General features: G+C 28.8%; 1 protein-coding gene across 1 annotated transcript in view; it reads left to right on the forward strand.

The window, feature by feature from the left end:
* Nucleotides 1–4,988: 4,988 nt before the first annotated feature.
* LOC142323560 (uncharacterized) overlaps nucleotides 4,989–27,864 on the forward strand; it is a 37,509-nt gene continuing 14,633 nt past the window's right edge. The window contains exons 1-6 of the mRNA XM_075363352.1: nucleotides 4,989–5,402; nucleotides 8,745–8,810; nucleotides 14,736–14,909; nucleotides 15,202–15,351; nucleotides 24,814–24,963; nucleotides 26,263–26,451. Coding sequence (XP_075219467.1) covers nucleotides 5,286–5,402; nucleotides 8,745–8,810; nucleotides 14,736–14,909; nucleotides 15,202–15,351; nucleotides 24,814–24,963; nucleotides 26,263–26,451 — 846 coding nt within the window. The 5' untranslated portion in view covers nucleotides 4,989–5,285. The remainder of the gene's footprint in view (nucleotides 5,403–8,744; nucleotides 8,811–14,735; nucleotides 14,910–15,201; nucleotides 15,352–24,813; nucleotides 24,964–26,262; nucleotides 26,452–27,864) is intronic.

Below are 27,864 nucleotides of genomic sequence, written 5' to 3' on the forward strand. Positions count from 1 at the left end.
ATCCGCTTGGAAGCTTCAGGGTGGCTAATTGTGACTCCAGTCATTTCCTGGTAAAAGAATGTTAAGTAAATGAATTGCCAAGTTACAGGGATCTGTAAACACAAGAATGAAAAAGTGGGATGTTGTTAAATTGAATATGGAAGATATAAGAGTGTTGTAGAATGTGAGAAAATGGTCAAAGACAATTTAGATGGAATAGAAGTCACTGCCAACATACAGGAGGAATGGAATAATACACAGTTAGCAATAAAGGAAACAGGAGAGAAAGTATTAGGTGAAAAGAAGAGACTAAGTAATGAACAATCAAATTATACAGAATGCAAGAAGATACATAAAAGAAAAAAACATTGTAAGAGACAAAATGCTTCAGAAAGAGGCTAGAGCAGCTCATAAGTATAAGAAATTGAGGAGAGAATGTATTAAGTCACAGACAATGAAGAAGAGGGAAGCAATGAATAAAACTGTGATGCGTTTAGAAGAGTTATCATCATGAAGTAAGATAAAGAAAAACCAATCAGATGTAAAAAGAGTGGCAAAAAAATTTCAGTCAGTCTTGTGTACAAGGATAAAAATGAAGATGTTATTGTAGAAGGGCAGAGGGGTCACTTTTAAAGAGCTATTAAAAAGTGATAATTGTGGTAATGAACAAAAGGTGAATGATAGCCAAGTGAATGTGATGAGTTAGTGAAGACTCTAAGTAGGGAAGAAATCAAGTGTGCTATTAAAAACTGAAACTTAGCAAGATTAAGAAGTTGATGCAATTATTGTTGAAGATTATAAATGGCCGTCAGATTGAATAATCGACTGATTAGCATTATCTAGGTAAAGGAGAAGATGCTGGATAGTTGGAATAATCTGTTTAATTTAGAAAAAAGGGGATTAAACTGTTTATGAGAACTTCAGGGGCATTATTTTGGTGAATGTTGTGTGCAGAATTATTTTCTAATGTGTCATCTAGAAGACTGAATGTATTTGCAGAGAACATGTGGTTTTAGACATGGCACAACTACCCCAGACCAAATTTTTATCATAGGTAAATCTCTTAAAAGTTTTATGAATCCATGGTGTTAACTTGCACATTTTATTCACAATAAATGGATTCAAAGGGAGGAAATGAACAAGCTCCAAAGAAAGTTAAGACTTGTTAAAATGACAATGAGATGAATAAGATCTAAATCAATCTGAAGCCATCTATGATGATCTTGGCCAAAAATTTGAGTTTAACAATGGAATAAAATAAGGTAATGATCATTCTATGGTCTTGTTTAATTTTATATTGCAACAGGCACAAGAAAAAGTAAACTTCAATGGAAACGTATTTCACTAGTTTAACCAAATGCACTTTTATAATACACAACAATCATTGCTTAAGATAAGTCCACATTTTAGAAAACTAGAAGACGTATAAAATGTAAGGCTGGTAATAAATGAAGCCAAAACAAATTATTTGTTTTTATCACTACAGTTTGATAAAGCTCCTTGAAAAATAGTGGTAGGAAATAAAAAATTTGATGAGCTTTGTAGATTTAAATATTTGGGGAATATTAACTACAAGTAAAAGTATAAAGGCAAGAACAGAGGATCTCAGACTATAGAAGTAATAACCTTTGTGAAGATTAAAAGATTTAAAAGCAAGTTAATTAGCAAATATTAACATATTCAACACATATGTTACCAGTGGCTATGTTATGGATTACATATCTGATCTGTGACGTCTGAGGAGTTTTGAAAGAAAAATTTAAGGATATACTATAAAGGTGGATGGAGAATGGAGGATATGAAAAAATAAAGAGGTGGAAGGATCCTATAGATGGTAGGGATATACTTAAATTTATTAAAGCACAGAATAAGCAGAATGGGGCATGTTCTAAGAATGGAAGACTTGAAGAGTGGTGAAAGTAATTATAAAAAGTAAGTTATTCATTAGAATAAAGAAAGGACAGCCCAGAAATAAATGGCTTGTTGATGGTTTGGAGTTGAAAAGTAAAAACAAAGTAGTTTCTTTCTGACTTCAGTAGATTTACCTACCAAAGCTATTCCAGTAACTTGATGTCTCTGGCAAAGAAATCTATGTGAAAAAATGTGGTGGAACTTTTGAAAAAATAAAACTTCTCCTTTTATCAATTCTGGAATATGCTTACAGAAGAATTTTGCAGAGCTTTAATTCAGCTTCTTTGTCATCAGTAGTACTGATGACAACATTTTTATTCACTAGTTGTACCCATTTTTAAAGGTGGTTAGGGAACAAATTTAGTATACCGGTTGGTCCATTTAAATTGAGACAAATTTATATCTCAAACTACACATTTTAGGAAAAAATGTTTTCTATTAAAGTTTTTCCATTTCAAAGGGTTAATACATTCACAACCTATGTTGTCCTTGGATAAGGTCAATAAAGATAATTTTAAGGTCAACTTAATTTTTTTTAAGTAGGAATGTATATTTTTTATTGCAGAATCAGATTCTTTGCGAAAAAAAAATTAAAGTTTTATCTCAAACTTATTTTTCTAAAATTGAGTTTTTTAGTTATTTATCTTAAAAAATTCTGTAGGTGCAGGCCTGCATAAATTGGTGTTTTTAGTTTCATTATGTCTGGCCCAGCTGACAAGTTACATCTAGTTGATGTTAAATTTTAAATAAAAAAATCAATTAAATGTTTAACTTAAATAAAATCCATTTATGCTTTAATGAATTTTTTAAATCAAATAGTACATACCGGTATAATACATAACCTACATGTGTTGCATGCTTTAGTCAGTTAAGTTATGTCAACTCCATGAAAATATTTGATTTAATGACTTACTGATACTTTCAAATTTATTCTTTCTTTAAGATAACCCCATAAAAAAGTCAACTGGTGTAATGTCAGGAGAATGAGCAGGCCAATGAACTGGACCAGCTCGACCAATCCAGCGATCATTGTACTCGTGGCCCAAAATTACCCTGGTGATAATTGAATAATGTGTATGACAGCCATCATGATGAAATCATATTGTTCTTCTCATCTCCAGGAGTACTGTGCATCGAGTAGTAAAGGCAACTGATTTTCTAGGAAATCTGCATATTTCTCTCCGTTCAAATTTCCATCGAAAAAATGCAGTCTGATTAATGTATAGCATATGATTCCACACCAGACACTGACAGTCCACGAACATTGATGTTCTGTTTCCCTTAGCCACCATAGATTTTGCACTGCCTAATAATGCATATTATGTCTGTTTTCTGCTCCATGATTAGTAAGACCTGATTCATCGGAAAATAGAACATTAAGAAAAAAATTTTGATCTACCTGTACTTTTTCCAGCGCCCATCGACAAAATGCTACTCTTAATTCAAAGTCTTTGCCATGCAATTCCTGATGCAATAAAATATGGTGAAGATGGTACTACAGGCATTTTAATATTATCAGAACACTGGTTTTTGATATCCTGGAGTCACGTGAAATTCTTCTTTAACTAACATGAAGATCTACAATGACCGCTGCAGCCACCGCTATTTCATTCTTTTCTGCTGTCACAGTATTTTGACAGTTCCTATTGTTGGCCCCCACACTTCCAGCATCACTAAACTGTTTTACAATTCTTTACACAGAAGTACAACTTGGAATATTTTTACCAGGGAATTGAAGAGCATACAAAGCTATTGTCTGATCAACATTTCGGTGACATTTCTCGTACAGCAAAATTACCTCAGTTTTTCTCTAATTTTAAATCTTTCCATAGTTTTCAATAAATAGAAACTAATTAATTTAATATTTATTAATAGTTGGCGAGTAACAAAGTAATAAAAAAATTAATTGAAGACACTGATAATACATTCACTTAGACAAATGTCATTTGCATCTTGTACTTCACTTTTAGGCTATTTTAAAAAGTTTGCTTTGTTTACATGCTCAACTTCTTTTTCTTCTTCATTATTGTTAGCATAAATTGTTTTTTATTTAAAGTGTAATTTTATTTAATTTAAAATTTAACATCAGCTGGATGTAACTCTTCAGCTGGGTCAGACCTAATGAAACTAAAAATACCAATTTATAGGCCTACACCTACAGAATTTTTGAAGATGATTAACTAAAAAACTATAAATTTTAGAAAAAAAGTCTGAGATGAAATTTTAATTTTGTTTGCAAAGAATCCAATTCTGCAATAAAAAATATGTTCCTATTTAAAAAAATTAAGTTAACCTTGAATTTAAATTTATTTGACCTTATCAAGGGCAACGTAGGTTGTGAATGTATTTCCCCCTTAAAATGGAAAAACTTTAATAGAAAACATTTTTTTCCTAAAACGTGTAATTTTTTAGATATAGATTCGTCTCAATTTAAATGGACCACCCGGTATAATCAAATAGAATTACTTTTTCAATTTAAAAGGAAAAACTTTGAAGAGTACAGAGGAAGTTCTCTAAGAGTGAAAACACTGGCACTTATGGCAGGAAAGAAAACTTGGTTTAGTATCATAAAGGACTAAAATTCTTGGCCAACTTTCAACTCTTTTTTCTGATCGCCTCATGATGTGAAGTTTGATATATTAACTTTTAATGGTTTTATCCTTTACCTCTTAGTGAACAAGATGATTCCATCTACTTTCTACAATACTATTGCCACCATATCTCAGAATTGTCAGAAAGTAAATATCTCGGTGCAAGATATAAAAATGCCACTTTTTGTATCTTGACTTTCTAAATTCAAAGTATAAAATATTCTTTTCGTTCAAGGTTGAATACTTTTATTAGTAACTGCATAAAAAAAAGTAACACATCCATCATATTTAACGAAGGCTTTCAAGGATACGCGTATTCGTCTAAATTAACATGCTACAAAAACTTGATTAGCAATAGTGTTCTCTGTGATTAGTTTTGATTACAATCCTTTGAACGTATTCATTGCTTTCCTACAGGAATACGAGTGGCGTGAATGTCAATGTTGCCCAAGAAAGGTTACGTAGTTGGTTATTCATACACTAGGTGACGTTAAGGTCTGCTGTGTAGCGGTTGGAGTCGCGGACGCATTCACTAAGCTGCAGCGCTCTGCTCGCTGAGCGTGTGTGGTGTTTAGTATTAGTCGTGATTGTTGTTAAATGTGCTAACCGTGGCTAATACTTGTACCTGTTACGTTGTGAATAAATTTCACTTTCGCCTATCTTGCTTGTGATATCAATGTTCGTTTGGATAGCGGAGTGAAATACTAAATGGCTGTTATGATTCATGTTTTCTGATGATTCTTATAGCGACGTACTTATAATAATTTTTTTCGTTTAATCTAGTAAATAAATAAACATTTAAATATGGGAAGTCACCATAGTCATGAATGCTCACCTCGTAACGGAATTTCCCGAAATAATTCTGGCGGAGAACTTAGTGAGAAAGCCCAGACTAGTCAGCCAGTCGATAGGTTGGCAAAGGTAGGTATTCGTTACTTAAATATATATTCACACACATCTGTATATATATATATATGTGTAAAAGTAAAAAAAAAAATTTCCTTATTTCTTAGAATTACTTGCCATAAAGTGGATTGCGTAGCTGCGGCATTTAGATTGGATCTTGTACCAGACTACAGCAAAAAAGAAACTTTGTTTAATTTTGTCTTCTATTTGTTGAAAGTTATAGTTTGGCATATTGACGTACTGAAAAAAATTAATATAAATATACTTGCGATTGTAAATGTTCGATTCTAATTTTCTTACTTTATGTAGCCTAACCTTAAAGCAATGTAGGTTATGATTATTGAGATCTTACTATTTAATAAATTGATTTATAAATATAAATTCTGACTCTCAATATATAAAATATAGGAGCGTTTAAATAATATTATAGCGTATCATTTATTACTTTAATTTGTTTGTTCTGAATTTAATTTTTTTATACTTTAGATTTGTCAGTGATTTTGCAGTTGCAAAGGTTAGGTACAATGTACAAGTACACTTGCAAGTTGTCTTCACTGACTTGTGTCAAATTTTGCGTGCTCTGAAATTAAATAGGTCTAGGTTATTGAAATTGCTCTGTTTTGTTTATACTTCTTACCGATTAATTCCGTGTTCAGAACCATATTTTATTTATTCAAGTCATGGTTTGATGTAATCTTCATTCATCCCTTTGTATGATCTTTTAATCTCAAAATATTTCTACATCCAGTATTTGATTTGTATACTCTAGTTTTCATTATTTATTTTAGTTCTTATTTTCTGCTTACTGTATTAAATTAATTAAACTTGTATGTCTTAATATATGGCCTACAACCTAGTTATTTTTAAAAAATTCTGTTACAACTATATTGCAATTTGTGTTTATAATCTTAATTTTGTACCTTACCAAACCATCTGTTCTTTAACATTCTCTTGTAACACTGAACTTCTAAATATATAGGCCTTTCTAATTCTTTTCCGTACTTGTTTCTTTTTTCTCTATGTTTTACTAATTTAAGTACTACTTTCTTTATACAGATAATTCTAAGGATTTCTTTCTGATTCTTAGATATGTATCTGTTATTAGGCAACTACTTTTTTCTATGAGTTATCCTTGGTAATCTTTTTCCATCCTCCATTATGTTGCTGTTGGAATAATATCATTTTGTATTGTCTGTTATATGGTCCCCTATTTTAATGTTTGATTATTTATTATTCTGCTTTCACATGTTGAAACTTTTTCTTAATCTTGTTTATTTTAAAACTTTTTTTTTCTCTTACCAAACATATGCTATACTATTCAATTTGTCTTTTTATTTCTGCCAAATGAACATCATCTTAACCTTTCATTTTATGATGGCGATAAGTTTATCCTCAAAATTTAAATCAAGTTTTGTCATAATTTAAATAATCTTTACTATTCAAACTGTGAAGACTAATATGGTTTTAGTTGTAACATGCTGAAAAAAAATTATGCGTGTTGTTACTTTTATTTGTACATCTAATGAATATGTCTAGAACAGGGAGTTATTTGATTATTATAAACACTACTAAACTTTTTTAGCAATAAACTGACAGTTTTTATTTTTTTAGTTGAGGCAGATTTGTATTAGATTGTGGCTGTTCACTTTATACATTGTGTATTTATATATTCATAATGTTTGCATGTGTTAAGTTGTTTTTTTCTGTATGTTTGGACTGTCAAGGTTGTCATTGTTGGTGAATTTCTGATTTGTGTGTATGAGATGGATAGTAAATGTTGATTCTAAAAAAAATTTCACATCCTTTAGAATTTATGTATAAAATTACTTGTTGATTTTTTTTCTACCAGTAGTTTCTTTTATAATTTGGAGATTTGTAAAAATGTGGTTTTTAAATATAAGATGCAAATTTTTATAATAAGAAATTTTTTAGAATTTCTGTTGTTGAGATAAACATAAAGAATCTGTTTATAAATGATGTTTTTTCTTATCAGTACTTTATTACCACTCTTATCATATTCATTTTTTACTCTAGAGCTGAATATTTTTTATTGTGTTAATAATTATTGCCTGACTAATATATTAACTAGCATTGAAAACAGTGTTAATATAAAATCTGAAATCAGTAGTTGAATCTACTCAGTTAAATGTTAATGAAAGAATTCATTAAAGATGTATGATTTTAAAAATGTATGGTAAAAATTATTTAATAATACATTAAAATTTTTAAATGAGATTTGGTTATATGTTATTGCATTTCTATAACCTGTTTTTAAAATACATATTTTTTAAACCTTTCTTATATATATATATATATATATACTGAAAAAAATGAGACATTCTGTATCAATTAAACTATTTTTGCTGTGAAGTGTGTAGTTAATGTATAATATATAGTTTACAGTATAGCTTATATACATGTATTATATTGTAATGTATATTATGATGTACGCATATTTTTAGTGGTGAATAAATGTAATATTTTTGTTAAAAGTATATTCCCTCCTAACTTTTATAACATCATGTTAGCGTAAAAACTGATCAGAATTAAATTCTAAATCATATAATATTTTGTTAGTGTAGACTATACATTGATTAACATTATTATAAAATAATTTTTTTTATTTAGAGAAATGTTGAAATTTTATCCCATCACATCAGTTTTTCTAAATAATAGTTAATTAAGTATGATAAACTGAGAAAGATATACTTCTGTTTGTTCATTCTTCTAACACAGCTTCTTACACACGTGGGTTAATAAGCAAGGATGTGTTTTTTATTAGAATGTGATAACAGAATTACGTGCCCTATATTACATTACAAGTTGATAAAATAAGAATGACGTTGAAAGTCATGTGCTTTTTTCTAGCACTTGATTTCTTAACTTTTTGTCATATACTCTTAAAAGTTAACAAAAAATCAAATATCAGAGATTTAAAAGCTTAACTGTGCTCAGTTTTTATTAACTATGTATTTATATTAACAAATTTATGTATACATGTAGTATATGTAAATTAGATAAATTTATATATTTTTGTGTAGATGTATTGTTCCCATAAGCATTCTTTAATAAGTTGTGAATAAAAGTTGTTTAGATGCATCTTTGTACTCACATTTATTCAGAGAAAAGTTGAAAATGTGTTGGTTCGTTGATATTACTTTTAGAAAATTCCATTGAATAGGTTTCTTAAACAAGCTATATATATTATTTCTAATTATTTTTGAATAGAAATAAATATAAAGATTCTGTATGTTTGATCAGGGTTTATTTAAGTGCTAGTTTTCAGTTTATTTGCTAAGTTTATTACCCACTATAAATTACATTAATTTTCTTATAACAATGAAATTTATTTTACAGTTACTTATGCAGAAAACTGTGGAAGAAGATTCAGTCCAAGGAGGTATTACATGTGATATTTTTACAGTGAGTGTTTATTTAAATTTTATTTATTTGTGAATTTATTATTATTATTATTCTTTTTATAATCTAGTTTTCATTTTAGAATTTTTGATTTAGAAATTTTAATTTGAAATCTTTTATTATCACTGTTACACTGCAGTAAAAGTTAAATGATTGTTTTTAAAAAACTGAACCAGATTATAGTTGAGTATTTTGAAAGTCAATGTTTTTAAGGACCATTGAATAAGAAATTAACATATTAACAGTTGTTTTTTTTCTTATTTTTTCATTGAGTTGATCAAGGACCAGTGAAGGTACACAATCCCATGAATATAAAAAAACAATCATCATCACTTTGAATTTTGATCATCTTCAACGTCTTCTCGGCTATGTTGGAAACACTTAAACCACTCAAAAACTTGCGCATGTGATAAAAATTCATTGCCATTTTCCTTTTTTTAATAATAGATAAGTTTCAGTAGCGGTTTTTACAAGTTTCATATGAAATTTCACGACAGTCCTTTGCTCTAATAAAACACTTATAATTTTTTCAGCAAAACAAAAAAATAGATGTTATTCAAACGAAGGCCACAGCCAGACTAATATGTTTACAGAAATTGAAGTAGCGACAATCTAAAAAGATTTCTTGCTACACAGCTAAATCAGTCTTATGAATTTGATGTACGCACAGTTCTTCTGTAGCAGCATAAATCTCATTATTTAATAGCCACAACTTGTATCTAAAAGTTAGATTGCAGATTGAATTTCATTCTTTAAAGTTTAAATTTTGTTATTTACTTTACAAATGATTATTTCTAAAAAAAAATCACAGTAGTATTAAAGTTAATTATTCTATGAAGAAATTAAATCTAAAGAAAGAAAAAAACATCATTATTATTATTTTTTATTATGTTTTTTAAACATGGCACAGTTGGTATTTAATATTAGTTATATATTTTTTATTAATCGGAGAAACATTTTCTTGCTCAGAAAGTAATATCATATCCGGATTCAGGGGTAAGCAATAGTCAGCAACACACCAAAAAGTCAAATTTCTACAACTGTTCTTTCCTTTTTTGTCTATTGTCAAATATACCTTTTGGGAAAAACTAAATTTTGGGTATGAATTTCTTAATTTTAGTTGTCTCGGAAGTGAAAAAAATTCATTTGAAATTATTAAATATTTAAAAACACATATCAAAGTACTGGGACTTTGCTTCCAAAGGACCTTTTGGATATGATTAGCAGTATCTTCAGTGGAGTTACCGAAGTTGTTAATAGTACCTGTGTGTAAGGTTTAGGGTATCTTAAATTCTCAGAATAATGATATATTCAATGTTTAAGTTTGCTTAATACTTTAACAAACCTTTAACATTTACAGAAACGTAATGCAGCTGATGCACTTATGTTTTCTATTTTTGTTTTACAAAAATCAAAGAATTTTTTAGCTTTATCTATACCAGAAGTATGTTGGAGACTTGCTTTTGTTACAGTGCGCTTGACAGTGGCACCAGTACCGTCACAAGGTGACTTCCCATGGCTGGTGGCAAAAAAGACCATGTAGCTTTTAATCCAAAGTCATTTTCATGAAGGCACAGATTGAGAAAGATTTTACAGTTTTTGTATTGTGTTGCACATCCATCACTATAATAAGTCATGTCTTTCACCTCTGGAAAATTTTTTTTAAGGTATTCAGCAACAACCTTTTGTGTTTCAAGTCATCAGACACTGCACAAACTAGAAACTATTAGGTCTTCATTGTTGTCATGACATGTATAGATCACAACTGGATGAAGACAACAGCTGTTGCTTGCCCAATGATACCCTTAAGCTTTATTTTGGAAAACAAAAGAATAGTTTTCACTAAAATCAATAAGAACAATGGCTTCATCTACTTTCAGAATGCTTTTGATTTTTCTCAAATATCTGGCCTGAAATTTTGTAATGAAAGAGTGAGGTATTAGTTTTTCTAGGCCTTCAACTAAGATTTCCAGATATTCTTCTAATGTTACGGTGAACTGCACCTTTTGAGTGATTTCAGTAGATATCCAAGTGGAATATGTCACCTCATCATTAGGATCTCACTCTTTGAATTTCTCCATAATGAAGGATTTTAGATTGTTGTTTGAAGGGCAATTTGAGCAGTGCCATAACGTACAGTCTCTGTTGTCTCTTGAATATACCAACATCTCAAGTTCATTGTAGTGTTCTTCAATTGAACAAGTGTAAAGCAATAGTGAAACATTTTCACAAATAGTAGACACAAACAAAATGTGTACCAGCAGTACCAGCTAATACACACAATTTTGGTCGGAGCATGCAGAACATGTACAGTCCAATTTTAAGTCCTGGTTGAAACTTGAAAATGGGGTACAGCTGATTCTTACTTTCTAACAACGCTTTTTGCATGTATTCATTTTTGAAACGCTTATTTTACCTTTAGCACCTGGCATGACTCAAGAGTATTCACCACTTTGGTAAAAGCTTTTGACAAGCTTAATCACATCTTCATTGAGTGGATGTCCTTTTTTTGGCTCAGGCAGTGCAATTATACTCTTATTTTTAAGAAGATCCTTAGCTTTACTTGCAGTATACTCACTCATATTGAATTCTTTACTTATTTTTTTCTGCTCCATGAAGCAGGAACTAGAGTTAAAATTTGTATATTTCTCTTTGTGAAGTGGTTAACATCAAGCTTTTCTTTCATTAAGTCTTATTAGCCTGTTCATACCTTTACTTTTTGTTCAATTTCTTTTGTCAACACAAGTGGAGATTCATCTGCTAAAGTAAACAACTTTTCTAAAACCTGACTTTAATATACTAGTAACAGATTCAATTTTTCTTTTTTCATAGCTTGATTTGCTATGTGGTTCTATTCCATGAAGATTAAATGGTGATTCCCCTAAATTTTGCATAGATGAATTTAGTTCTTCCAATTTCTGTTTAGAAATAGATAGTTCTAAGTTGCTTATCTCTTCACTATCACTGACCATTTCTTCAGTTTCACTTTCATCATGCAGTAGTGTTTCATGTTTGTTTACCTTTTGTCTACAACCATTACATATATTTTCTGCCCAGGGACTGATTTTACACACTTCTGTAAATTAATACTTTTTTGGGAGAGTTCTGAACTTATTATTTTTAAAGATTTTTTCTTTGGACATTGGAATGGGTCCATACAGAATTTTTGGTAGATCTCAAACGCTTTTAAGAAAAATGCTTTATGGTGGTTACAGACAGAACTTAATTGTTCTAAAATCGCTCCACTCCTTAGACTTAATATATTAACTTCTGATTATTCCAACAATGTAATACTGATCAGCTTTGTCTGTTGTGTATAACTCAACTTATCGCATTCAGTTCCATTTCCTTTTCCAGCACTGCACTGTTCAGATTGGTTTGCAGACATTTTACAAACATTCTACACTTTACAAACTTTCATTAATAATCACAGTCCGAACAAAACTATTAGGTGAAGGCTTATACTTGTAGTTTGGAGAGGTGGAAGAGTCATTCATGATGAATCGTGGATTATTCTTATTGGAACAAGCAGCATGCTTCAATGAAAGAGCCTACAAGGAAAGAGTGGTGGTGACTCAACTGCTTAATCTTTATTCTTTACATTTTCTTGTTGCCAGAGGTCCTTGGCATTTTCTTTGTTTACACAGTGTAATAATAATAATTCTAAAATCAATGATAAATTGATTGTATCAAATATTTTAACAACTTCGGATCAAATAAAGTAAACATAATTTCACTATCTTTTATATGAACCATTATATGTGTTTTTTCAGGAAGTAAAATGTGTATTATTTAAGGGTTAAAAAATACTGGCAGTCAAAAGACCATAAATTTTCTTCCACAACCTACTAGCTCATACTTTAAGGAATATATATATATATAAGTATTCTGGTTAGTGTAGTGCCTTTTATCTTAAATCGCATTTTAAAATTTTATGTTTTCTCTTCAAAAAAATTATGAAATTTAGGTTTGAGCTTATATTTACTGCAGCAATTAAAGAGATAAGTTGGAAATCCATTTTTATCTTATTCTGCATGTTTTTCAGAAAATTTTTGTGGAAAATTCCGTTGTGATATGATGAAAATTGACAAAGTTATGAGTTTTTTTACTAAATCAATGTCACAATCATTAAAAGTCTCTGAAACAACATCATATTTTTTAACAAATTAAAAAAATTAACTTAAAAAGTATTAAAGATATTAAAATAAAATTTTACATGGTTAATAAAGGTAACAAACAGAACAAATAAAAAAAATATTTCATGACATTCTGAGACCATGGGTTTCATGACCTGGATGATTTGATGTGGGTTGACAATATGTAAATATGCAATATGTAAATGTGCAGGAAATCCAATTTGTCCTTTCTTCCTAGGAACGTTGAATGGTTTGTTGTTGCTCTTACCAAATGATCAAGTAGTATTACAATATAAAATAAATAAGTTTTACAATTTTTAAGCTTTTGCACATATAGGATTCATGTAAAAGGCTTTGAAATCACTTTTTATGCATCTAGTCGCATTGAGTTTTTTTTTCAATAAACCACCGGAATACAATTTTTGAACAAGTTAGCCTTCACTTTTTCCAGGTTTTTCCTCCAATTCATTATGCAATCTTATTATTTCACTAGTGCAAACTACATTTTTTATGAAATTTCACCTCTTCTAGGCAGTGTTTTCTCTTAAATATTATAAAAGATAATAGTCAATAATTATCAGCTGTAATAGAAAGCACTATGGTGTAATACTGTTTTTCATTTCATTCTGTTAATTCTGATTACAGATTTAGCCTTTTTATCATTTAATATTATGATAACGTCTCTAAAAAATTGGCATTTAGCCTGCATTGTCTGTTTGAATTAAAATATGTACAATATATTTTTTCTTTTGACATGATATGTCATTTAAATTCAGTTTTACTTTATATTCATTTGGGAAATGCTGATTTGTTATTCATAATTATGTAACCATGAATATTTAAAAGAATCAGATTTAAAAATTGTTTTATCCAATTTTGACTTGCTATAAAGTGTATGATATTTAGCAATATCTTTATATTGCATATAAATGAAATATATCTCTGACATAATGTATCCTTTATTCCATATTTGTTTATCCTTTTTATTTATTAAAAATTATTTTATATTTCATGAAAATATTTTTAATAATTTATAATTTTATTTCTTTATAAGCAAGTATTTGCCTCATTTATGCAAACATGAATAATGTTTTCTAAAATCTTTGCTTCAGCTTTCCCCTTACTGTATAAAGTCATTTCAGTTTTAGAGAATTCATATTTATGATACCATATTTTAAACTGATATTATTCAGATAAATGTTAAATTACATATTGAGGCTTTTCAAAGAATGCATAAGTAGGTGAAAAATATGTTATGACTAAGTAGGCTGATACATTTTGGAAATAAAGGAATTCTGATACATCCAGTAATATTGCAAATTATTTATTATCTATATGTTACACCATCACACTCTTTTAGCTATGGAATTATAGGTCCCATTCAAGTGTTGACAAATTATTTTTTTAGATGACCTTGTTATTGTATCCTATATAATATGTGACCATGAAAAAACTTTTGCTTTTCAAAAATATTTTGTTTCGCTGTTTATTATTTATGGGTAAATATTGCTAATGCAGTGTATAAAAGTTATGGCTTGCTGTGACACTTTTAGCCATCATTGGTGTAAGTTATATGCTATCCATTTTGTGAAACAGCAGCTGCATGGAAATAACTGCAGTAAATACTATACATGGTGTGGAAGTTCCTGTTATTAGATCTATAATGACTGAAGAAATTTGAGATGAACACCATTACACATTCATCTGTAAAAGACTATTGTAATGAAAACGCGATTACTATAAAATAATTTTAATCTAGATATTTATTAATGGTAAATTTATTTATTTTCAGCGATATGTTTTTAGTCGTTACCCTGATCTCAGTCGTAGAATATTCAGCTTGTTAGCAAACGGTGCTGGAATGTCTCCTTCTGCAAGAGTCATCACGCAGGCAAATTTCCGAATTCAAGTTGATAAATTGTTGAGTATTATATCATATGAGCAACAGGCTCAGATGTATGTCTCGGTGAGCATTTTTGACTAATTTGATAAATAAATGTTAATTAAGATTATCTTAAGAAAATTAATGCATATGATTGAAAGTTATTGTGATCTATAAATAAGTATAGTGATATCTGAACTGTTGCCACTTTTGGTTTAAACTGTTGTATGATATTTTTTGTCAGGCTGTGTATGTAATGATTAATATCTTAATATTATTAATATTAATATTTTATTTATTAATATTAATAATCTTATTTTATAATACTATTTATTGAATAGCTGTTTTTATTTTAATTTTCTTTTTATGCTTACAGATGTACAGTACTAACAGAGAGGAAATAAGTCCAGATGAGTTTCAATCTTTATTGATGGTTATATACAATATATCTATGGACCACTACCCAGAAGGTCCTCAGAGTTGTCGCAAAATCTTTAATACCATCCAGGCTGTTGTTGATAGTGCTGTAAGTTTTTTTTTGTGTGTGTGATTTATTGTAATGATTATTAATTTCTTTAATAGACTCTGTTAAATGATCCAGTCATTATAAGCAGAATTTTCATGTGGTGACGATATTAATAATTAAGGCCTTAACTAATTGAATAATTTAGAAGTATAATTATGTTTAAATTAAGAAAAAATTCGGATTTGTTATTAGTTCACTTTCATTAAAAATGTTCAAATCAATGAAAGGCTGCAGAATATAATTTTTTTAAATTTAAACATAGGGTTGTTTAAAATTTCCCACTGCCTCCAAATTCTTTGATATCAGCATATATATTCTCACAGAGAATAATTTAAACTGAGTATGAACAATAGAAAAGCATTTGTTTTAAGCCAGAAATTTATAAAAACATGCCCATCTAACCTTAAAAGTTATCTTCAGAAGAGTTAGAATTGTCTTGTCTGAGGTTGTATGTCTGGGTGTGACTGGTGCTCAGAACTGCTGTAAAGCTGTCCTATTGCTTTGAACAAGGCCTGGATTCATAATCTGTAATCTGGATTGAGTCTGCCAAATGGCTGATTAAGTGGTATTTTCAGTTACTGTCCCATTGTCCAGATTGACAAAGTTCGCTGTTCGGTGCTTGTAACTTATGAATTGCAAAAAGTGTAAGATCTCCAACTGTCACTAATGATAGTAGTTCAGGGCAAAATGTACTGTTTGATTATTGCTAATAGTGTTTCACTTCTGGTAGTTGGAACTGGAACAAAAATACTTTTTACTGCCACATTCAATAGCCCCGAAGATCCAGTTATCATCAGTCAGTTTACCTCTGTTATATTTTCCATGACCTATTTTTATGTTATCTATTTCTACAGTTACTCCTTCACCACCAATCACTGAAGATTTCTGTAATACAGCACGTATACAAACTTCACGAAGGTAAAAACAACAGTTTACACAAGTGCAAGAAGATATGTTAATCTTGTTACACAAGAAATCGTTACTTGGTGGTTTTACTTAAATCCAAAGCTCTGTTTTATTTAATTTATGATGGAAAACAAAGTATTTTTATTTTGTGAAATTGTTTTGTCACTTTTTTGTGAGAATCAACTACATTAATTCTTTTTGACAGTGACACACTTCTCTCTCCTCATCTGATTTCTGCAATCCGGAGAATTCTTAGATTTTGGTAAAACATTGGTCATACAAAAACTTATACAATCTAAGTTCTGATAAAACAATAAACTGTGATAATGTAAACTCACATCCATGCGTGAAAAAGCCTGATCGTATGAACATAATGAAGCCATAACCTCAAGCATTGACCTTCAGACTTGTGATAAGCTGGTAACCACCTAACAAATCTATTGACAATCTATTTAATCCAACGTCTTTCAAACCAAGACCTCTTTCCTTATTGTTTGCAAACCATTTTATAGAGTATATCTCAATATTCAAGAGTTTAAAGGCAGGGGGAAATAGTAAAAAATTACCAAACATGAACTTTTAGAAGTGATTTAATTTATTTACCTTGATGCAGAATTTATTTATTTGATTTATTACTTGCTTATGTTCCATTTCATTGTAAAATTTGGACTGGCTGCTGAATAACAAGTCTAATGCTGTATCTTAATTGTATTTTAATTTCTCTCTGAGAAATTTCCTTCCAGCTTCAATCCATGCAGCATCCTTATATTCAATTTTTCTACTACTTCTTAAATAACAACTACCAAGAATTTGTTATTTGACCTTAATGTTTTAACACTGAAGTCTGTTTCTTAGCCAAACCTTGTTTCATTTTCTACTAATTGAGCTGATGCAGGTTACAATGCATGATTGATTTATTTGGCTAGAACTTCACCAATATCTCCCTGTCTTAGTGACGCTAGGGCTACACTGGCCAAACTGTGTACATAGAAAAGTCACATATCAACAGAATTAATCCTTGATTTTGAAGATTTTTTTTAAAAAAATCTTTGTAAAATTAACATAAATGCAAAATATTAACCATAACATACAAATATTACAATATAATATTATATTGTATAGATGCTCAGAGTTGCTTATAGTTGTGTAGGTGCTCAGAGAATTGAATAGCAAAGCAAAATATTATGTTGATTGCTCAGCAGATATTTTAGTAGTACACACAATGTATGTTATGGGGAAGCACAAATGGTTGACAACAACGATCTCATAAATCAATATGGCAATAGCTTTCTCATCAGCAAACGAAAACTAGCATGTTTTCAATCTGATTTGTTCAATCGTGAATTTCAGCACAGCCTTACATCAAATTATAATTCTTAAAAATTTACTGATAATGGTTGTTTATTTAAGTACAGATCTAATTCTTTATCAATTTATTTATCTTTATGAATAAATCAAGCAATAAAATTGGTTAAAAATATTTTATGGTTACAGCAGATAAGAAAGTAGAAGGTATGATGTAAAAGCTTATAATCAAAGTAATTTTTTTTTTGTTTAATTCTAAACAAAGTAATTGGTTTCTTAAAAAAAACAATTCTTGAAGAGTAAAAGTTTTCTGGATTATTTGTTTGTATTGTAATTAATTTAGGATTGTAAATTTTGATACATTGATATTGAGCAATTTACAAGTAATTGTGATTTTTCCATGATTTGGGAGGTGGGCCATTTCACAGCTACAAGGCTATAAAAACGATTATGGTTGTAATGCTATGGAGTTGAAAACCTGTGATACAGATGAAGAATACGACAGAAATTAATGTAAAGAATAAAAGGAGCATGCAAAAATTTAGATTGCGCAGAGTTTGGAATTACATTTGAGGTGGTATGTGTGTGGATAGAGCACACAATCTTCAGCAGTAGTATTTAAGGTGGTTCAGTTATGTGAGTAGAATGGATGTTCTGAGTTTCCTAAGAAGATTTTGCAGTAGATATCTTGAAAGATTATTAGGGGATGCCCTAGATACTGCTGGAAGGGTGAAATAGACGAGGCATTCAGAGGAAGAAAACAAAAAGGCAGCAAGCTTTTTCTTTTTTCCACGTTTGCTGTTTAGATTGAAGGGAAACTGGTGTGAAGAAGTGACAACAGCTTTAATAATCTGTTAAAGTAAGTAAACTTTGCTACCTTCTAAGAACATCAAAGGTAATATAAGGTATGAAGGTGTTCAAGTAAGAATGCTGGATTTAATTAGGTGAATAAATTTATTTTCATGAAATGGCCTATATTTTTACCTCAACACAAAAGATACATAGTGTGATTTAAGATATGAAAAACAATATCTGACATATGTTTCCTGCAAATTGTTTTGCTTCTAGTCACTGTTAATGAAACTCATGATGAGTTTTTTATTGGCTTGTTATACAGTTTGGTTAATGACATGTCAGATTTCCTCCTTGAGATGTGGGAAGGTTGACGGTTTGTTTTCGCAAACCCTCTCAAAGGAAGAAGTTGCACAATGTCAGGTCACTTGATCTTGGTGGGCAGGTCCGGTTGCCTTTGTGTGAGGACTTAGTCCAGGGATTTCTTGTGCAGCAACACAATCTTCTCGATGGTGTGGGGTAGCACCATCCTGCTGGAATCAACTGTTAATATCCATTCAAAAAAGGCCACAAAAATGTTTGTAACCATATTGTGTTAACATTCTCCATTCACTATAATGGCATTTACATAATCTTGAAAAATATGTCCAATCGATCACTTCATTGGCCCAATATCCACATCAAACAGTGACTTGTTGCATTTACATTGTCTTACTTTGGATTGCTTGACGGTTTTCTATCGCCCAAATTGTGGCAGTTTTGTTTGTTAATCTAGCCACTCAAGTCAAAATTCTGTCATTAAAAAGGATTTTCTTTGAAAAACCATCATCTACATTTTGCCTCTGTAAAGACCATTCCATAACTGTCTACTGCAAATGGTCATTTGGTTTCAGTTTTATTGAATTAACTGAATTTGTATCCGTATGTGTGATCTTTCACAAAAAATTGGTGCAAAGAGCTTCTTGTAATGCCCAGTTGTTGTGATTTATGAATTACTTTTGTTGGGACTCACTTTAACCTGTACTGGCAATGTTCTCAACAGACAAACTAGAATGAGAATTCTTAGGTGTTTTAATGTTTGCAGTTGAACCTATTGCTTTGATTTTGTTTATCACCCTGCAAACTGTTGTCTCAGGTGCATAACGACAACTGAGGATTGCATGAAGGTTTTGAAGAGTCACTGCACAATACTCACAATTCTTGTAATGAGTTTTAACTGTTAAAACTTGTTGTTCCATTGTGTAGTGCCCATAAATGTTAAACAACATCTACAAAATTCATTTGCATATGTTAAAATGGTATGGTAAAAGTGTGCAAATTTTTATAAGTGGATTGAATAATTTAAATTGGGTAAAAAAAGTGTCCTGATTTTCATTGTAGCAGAAGAGTGGCAGAGATTTTGGCTGTTGCTTTAAAAAATTTGTTAATGATTTTATTCACAAGAACAGATGCATAAACATTTGAGAAATTGCTGAAGTGTGTAATGTTCCTTTATCCATGATAAGCTGAGTTATTGCAGTATGTGTTCAAGGTGGATTCTAAGATAGTCAACTCAAAATCACAAATGTGAATTCACATTTATATGGATCTTAGACTGACGTTTAATGGAAGTTAAATTTTTTTACATTGCATAATCTCTGATGAATCTTGTAATCATAATTTTGAGCTGGAATCCAAATGACTGAGTATGGAATGGAAAAACATCTGAGTTGGTATGGGAAGAAAATTCAAAATCTACACATCTGCTGGAAAAGATACTAATGGTGTTTTGGGACTATAAAGGCCCTACTTATTGCGATAAGAATGTGATACAAGAATGGCTCAGATACAGGATGAACAATTATTTACTTCTGGAATAAGAAAGCTCACAGAAAGATAAGACAAATGCCTAAATTTAGTCAGGATTATGTTGAAAAATAGGGTCATTAAATAAATGATGATGACAATAACCGTATTTTCTAACATAAATTTTTATGTTGAAAATTTTTTAGGTTTTAAATTTTTTAAATTTAAAATTTAAATTAAAATTAAAAGTTGCATATTTATAAATATGAAGTCATTTACTAAAATTAAATTAAAAGTTAAAACTAAAATCAATAATAAAAACAAAATAAAATAAATTTGAATTGGCATTTCAAAAATTGCCAAATTAATAATTGTATAAATAAAACAAAAGATTTTGCTGAAAAATTTAGGGAAAACAAGGAATCAAATATGCATATTATAGAAAAAATGTAATAAATATAGAATTATACAGTATACATTTACACTTGGTAAACATTTTGGGTAATCTTATGTTTGATTATGTGCCTAATTTGATTAGGGACAATATTGAGATGTATAAAAAGAAGCTTAAAGACAATAAATATATTAAAATTTGTAATTTAATAAGAATTAATAATAATTATTAGAGTAATGATAAGTATAACCATATACATTAATCTTAATAGATATAATAATAATAATAAAGGATTGGGTTAGTTTACATTATAGGGAAATTCGTTGGGTGAAAATGTTAATGATAATTTACAATTAGACAATATGCATGAAAATTCGGGTTCATTTCCTGATAAGCATATTGATTTGATAAATTTAACATATATGGTCCTTGATAATGATGAGTAGATTATTGTAACTAATGCCTAGTAGTTTAATCTGACAAAGGATGATAAGAATGATATTATTAAGAATATTGTGGTAGATTCTGAAATCTGTGTAAATAAAGCAAATAACTAATGATAAAGAAGTTTTACATAATAGCATTAGTAATAAAATTTATGATATAAAATGTGGAAATATAAATTACAAAACTTTTATTAATTATAATAAAAAAATAATTTACAATCTGAAAAGTAAATAATAATAGTATCGTTTTGTTGAAATAAGATAGAACTAATGCACCGGTCAATAATTTATAATCTGGAAAATTAAATTAAATAATAATAGTAACATTTTGTTGAAATCAGATAAAACTAATATGCCGGTCATCATGATTCTGATAAATTAAAAAATTTGATGGAACAATGTATAATGGAGAATGATTTCAAGGGAATATAGGACCCTATTAAAAAATTTCTAAGAGTTACTAAAAGTATAATGATAAAATACCGCAACATTTTCAATTATAAAAATAATTTAACATGTCATACTAGGTTGTACCCTTACGAACCAAGTGCACCTGTATTAACTGGACTCCCGAAAATACACAAGCTGCATATACCTATGTGACCTTTAACTTAATAACCACTCTTTCTTACATTGTCTCTAAAATAATTGATAAAATACTTAGAAACAAAATAAATTTAGGTTACAAATATAATATAAAAAATGGATGTGAATTAGTAAATAAATTAAAAGAATTAAAAATTAGTGATAAAAGTAGGATGGTTAGCTATGATATTTGTAATATGTATCTTAGTATACCCATAGAAAAAACTATTAATGTAATAAAAAATAAATTAATACAAAATCATGAAGATCCCTTTTTTATTTATTGAAAATATTGTTATTATAAGAAATATACGCAAACAGAATTATTTTAAATTTGATGACAAATATTACACCCAGGAAAACACTGTACCAATGTGTTTTCCTTTGTCATCCATTTTATATGAGGTTTATTTACAGGAGTTTGAAAGTAAAGTTGTTTACAGGATAACTCATATGCATGATATTTTATTATGGACTAGATATGTTGATAACATTTTTGTAGTCTATAAACCAGTCATATGTATGAGCATTTAATCATTTTAAATAAATTAAATTCATACTATAGTGGATTGAAATTTACCTTTGAAATTAATAATAATAAAAAAATAAATTATTTAGATGTTAAATTGAAATTAATGATGAAAATAATCAATGTATAACTTCAGTATATAGGAAACCCACATATAAAAAAAAACCACAATACATAATCCTCAAATCACCAGTGGTCACACAAAAGTAGTACCTACACAAACATAGTATATAGAGCAGCAATTAATTATAATGAAAATAAAAGTAAATTAAACAAAGAAATAGGTATTATAAAACAAATTGCCTTATATAATGGTTATGATAATTCTGTAGTAGATAATGTATGTAATAAACAAATGTCAAAAATTAAAAATAATACACATTTAGTAACATTAAATGGCACACAAAAAGTTGACAATGTATATTTAAAATATGTATATACTGATAAAATAGTTGAACATATTACAAAAGTTGTTAATAAATTTAAACCCGCGGTCCAGAAAATTAACCACATAATAAAACATCTAATACGTAATAAACATAATGATTCATCTGATTTATATAATTTGAGTGTTATTTATAAAATTGAATATAATGATTGTTATCATATTTATACAGGAAAGACTACTAGGTCATTTAAGGCTAGATTCTTGGTATATTTTAGAAATTATAAAAAAGGTAAACTGGGTTTCTCTGATCGTCTGATTAAGAATAAAAAGACAATATCTGATATTAGGACAAATTTAAAAATACTGGAAATTAAAAAATATAATATGAATACAAATAGTAAGGGATTAGACATTTTAGAAAGATACTGTATATTTAAACATAAAAACAAATTTAATGTGATCAACCTTCAGACAGAATATGACGACAGTATTTTGAAAGCTGCAGTAGATGGTACCACCATCTATTTTAATATTGATGTATGATTTTATTTCAATCAGTATATTAAAGTAAGCTCAGTTAAATGGACAACATGCATAATTGCATTACTTAAAATTTATTTATTTAATTTTATGCTTTGACATTATATTTTTACATATGTAAAAAAAACTTACTATTTCATTTTTATAGTCCAACCAAATTACACTTGGAGAAAAAAAAATTGTTACCTGGACTTTTATAAGTGGAAATGGTAAAGGAGCTTATAATAAATGTAAAAAAAAGTAAGTGCGTGAACTGCAGTGGTGGAGGGTTGAAAAGAGGTGGAAAATGGTATTATTGCGATTTCCGGCAAAAGTTGACGTCGAAAAAAAGTATTCAGTATGAAAGTTGTAGATCTTTCACATTTGTGATCTTTCACTTTTGTAAAGGTCATTTTTTAACATATCCTCAAAATTTCCAAGAAAGATGCAAAAAATCTTTTGTTTTTTATTTTTCATTTCTGCAAAAATAATTTAATTTTGATGAAACTTGGTGAAAGTATATCTTTTTGTGTCTTAAATAACCACACATTTTTTTAGATAAAAAACAAGAAGTTTCCAAGATATTCATTTTTTCTGGTCCAAAATACTTTCTTTTTTTTTCAAAAAAAAAATTATTTAGAAAAATCATTGTACAGAGTTCTGGCAGTGCTCATTTTTTTTTTTTTTTTGTTTTGACATATACTTTTAAGAAAAATAAAGAAAATCTATAATCGCAATTTAAAACATAAAAAGACTTGCAACAATGAATTTTTCAGTAATTGTAATTTATTTTTTATGAATTTTTAGACTGTTTACATTTACACATTACTCTATTAGCTTTTTACATGTTGTAAAAATTGTTGGTTAAAAAAATAAAAATTAAAAAAATTTTATAAACATTAAAATAAATTAGAATAAATATTTGTTCTAATTTATTTTAAATGTTTTTAAGAAAATTAAAAAAAAAATATTTTTTTAACCAACAATTTTTACAAAATATAAAAAGCTAATAAAGCAATGTGTAAATGTAAATAGTGTAAAAATGTATAAAAAAACATCACTGAAGATGAACTTAGACCTGAAAACGTTATGATAAAGTAAAAAAGTGAAGGTAAGAGTGTTTTTCTAAATCTGTACTTTGTGGAGGCTGAAAAAAATATTATATTGTATAAATAGATATTTAGGTACAAAGGGGAAAAAATGGACTATAAGAACTTTAACCTAAATAAATTAATATATATATATATATAAATAAAACATTTCTGGAAAAGCTGTTTAGTTGTATAAAAGATTTATAACATTTATTGATTAAGTTGCAGTTTGAGAACTTTAGGGCAATTATGATCTGCAAACTAGGTTTATTGATTTTAAAGGATTACCTTAAAAAGTAGCATTGAACTGATAAATTTTCTTCATGTTGGTTTTGAGATCCCATATTTTGAATGCATAATATAAGTAGGTGTTAGTTTTATCTGTGAATTGATTACAGTGACTGAAAAAAAATTGTAAAGATAATATAGTTTCAATGTATGTAAGACTACTTTTAAAAATGTTTTCATTCTTGTATAGTTTAAGAAACTTGAATAACTGTCGGTCATGTGCAGTGTGTGTTACACATATCATGACGTACATTTGGGTAAAGCAAAGTCAAAAATGTATTAGGCTGCCGTACTTTTATTGGTTGCAATAAACTTCTTTAATTCTTCAGGAAAATAAATTTATATAGAAATTTGTTTGCTAAGTATTCATTAGATTAGTAAGTGTTTTAGTGTAATGTTTAAGTTTGCCAACTTATTAGATTATTTTATTGCAGTTTCACAAGAAATCAACTCTAAGTGTTACTTACTTGGCTCATTGGATACAAAATCATTGTCCTCGACTAATCGTTATTTTGCATCGTTATGTTATCCATGTACTTAGTACTGCATATAGAGGAATAGCAGAGACAAGTGAAAAAGCAACAGTATGTATAGTCATTGAATGGTAGTTTTGTAATTCTTTACTAAATTTTAAGGTGCATCTGAATGTGCAATTAAAAAATTGCACATTGCTGGCAATATTTTATAAAATAACTGCTCTACATTATTACTGGTGACACATAATGGCCATATACATGTTATGGCCTGGCAGTGCTTTTGTCCAATATTGGTGAGCAATTTGTAGCCAAACATTTCTGTATAAGTTATTTACATGAGAATGATTCTTATCAGTACGTGTTCAACTGATGCAGCAAAAACAACAGATAAAAGTGATAATATTTTTGTATAACCACAGCAGTTATCCGCTTTGTAATCACATTAATGAAACTTTTAACGCAAAATGTGAATGTGTTTTTATTAAAGTAAATGTGATTTACCTACGGTTTAAGTGGAATTAATTAGATTTAGGTAATAATCTACCTGAAAATTTTACTTGGTTTTGTAAAAGTAAGCAGTTGTATTTGATTTTGAATTGATATTTAATAATTTTACAAAATTAATATTAAAGTAAATTAAAATCATGTTCAATGCAAATTCACAAACAAACGAATTCACATATCACTTATTGATTGATGGTGGGTTGAGGAATGTTTATTTGCAGAGAAGGTACGAGTACAGGTGGAAAGAAAGAAAATGTGGCTAACCCATTTGCTGTATTGTCCAAGGTGGACAATACACCAGCAACACAAAAGCAACTACGGCAATAGGCAGCAGCTACTGATTGTGTTAATGGGGCATAAAGAAATTAGCATGTTTGAAAAGATTTTCACCATTTAATAAAAGAAAAATATTTTTTTAAACCATTTGGTTACTTTGCAAATTTTAAGAACTGATATATTGGGCATTCATTTTTTTTTTACAAAATTTTTCTTATCTTCCCACAGAAACAGTGTGTTGTGCTTTTGGGAACTACAGTCTGAGTGTGCAAGTTGTTTTATACTGTACATATCAAGATTTAGAACAAACTTTCATTAATAACTGCTCATAGGATAAATTACTTAGAACATTTGAATAATTGTTATAAGGCAAGACAAATCAATTAACACAAAGCTACTAATGTTGCACATTTTAATTTAAGATTTTTATTATATTTGAGAATAAAATGAACTTATAAATTCCATTATTTTCAATGAAATGTTGAAAAAATATCTATTCCTTCTTTTCTTTTTTGATGAAAAAAGATAAAGTTAACAAGTTTAACTTGTTATACTTGTTTAATATTAGAAATCTGGCCATAAATATTTTTCTAATAGAAACACATTGTTTTGGATTTTTTTTTACAGGAACTGGAATTAAGCACACCAGTACTGGAGAAAACTTTCTTGTCAGCTTCTGATAAACAGCCACTGCTGCCTGTATCACAAGTTTGGATATTGTCTACAACACTTCCAAGCGTTTATACACGTCCTTCGCACATTTCACCTTCTGTTTCTAATAATGGATTTAATACCCAGAACTTTTTGTCTAAAATTGTGAGCCTATATATTTTGTTATAATTATATTGCATAATGCATTTGTGTTTGCATAATATTTGCAATTGTGTCTCTTGTGTTGTTTTTCCTTCAGATTTTCAGTATAAAATTTGCTTTGCACCTATAACAGAATTGACTTTTGGAAAAAATTTAGTTTGTTTTACAGTCATCAGGTGTAAATAAAATTGTTTTTGACCAATAATAACTTTTAGTGAATTTTAACATAAATATTTGAGTAAAATAGTATTCAGTTTCACTTGATAAATGTTTAGAAATCCACAGTGAAAGTACAGGAGAAATGAATATTAAAGTATTTGCTACAAAAGGAAAAGTATGCATTTGAAAAGAATTATGTCTTAAACAATTTGATGAAAAAAAGTAATTTTATTCTTTATTAAACCTTGTACTTTTCTGCATTATTTGTATGTAACCTTTGGTTTTTCTTCATTTATAAGTTACAATTTGTTTGAAGAAAACCTTTAGGAATTGTAGCAAATTATGCATGCAGGCAATTTTTGTGTGTGCTTGTTTATCTAGTAGTTGAATTTTATTATTCCTATCTTTGCTAAAAGACCATATTAAAAACCATTACTTACGTTTATTGAAGAATGGAGTTTTATCGCTAGTTTACATATTGCAAACATTTTTTCCAATGGTCGGTTTAATATGACTGGTTGGTTTAAAAAGTTGGTGGCTGTCTTAATGTTGGTTTAGTTTTTGGTAAAGTTAAAAAAAATTTTCTTGGAATTGAACTGTGTGTTTAAGCAGCATTATTACAGCATATGCATATTTTTATGATTTTAATTAACAAGGGGATTGCAAAATGATTAGGGAAAGAAGAATTTCCATTAAAGCTGCTAGTGGTTTCGGCCATCTGGTAGAAAAAGTAATTCGTTTTATGTAAGTGTAGAACATAGTTCAAACCTTGTTTTGTCTCTAAAGCACTTTGTCTGTAGAGTACTGTGGAGTAACTTATTCCTATACGTTTTCTTAATATAAGTTGTAATTCACAATAATAACATAGAAAAGAATAAGGTTTAATTTTATATAACCAAATTTTTCACGTTTGTCAGTTAGACTCCTCAAATAATAACATTTTTTTTTTTACGATACGTACTTCAATGTATTTATTATTGTTGTGCGGTGATATCACTTTTTTAGATGTTATGCTTATATCCATACTTGGAGTAATGAAAATTTTGTATTTCGTTTATTTATTCTTACTTTTATGTTTTTTTATGTGATTGTATTACCTTCTACAGATTAATCTTATCACAAATTATTAAAAATTAATGTCATTTTCCAGTTATTGATAATGGTGCTCACATATTTAAAAAAAAATCTGTAACATAAAAGATTGTGTAGTTGATAAGTATACCTTTCATCTGGGTGAACCTTAGCCATTATTTTTAT

This window comes from Lycorma delicatula, chromosome 4 (genome assembly GCF_047948215.1).
Source record: "Lycorma delicatula isolate Av1 chromosome 4, ASM4794821v1, whole genome shotgun sequence".
NCBI classification, from domain to species: Eukaryota; Metazoa; Arthropoda; class Insecta; order Hemiptera; family Fulgoridae; genus Lycorma; species Lycorma delicatula.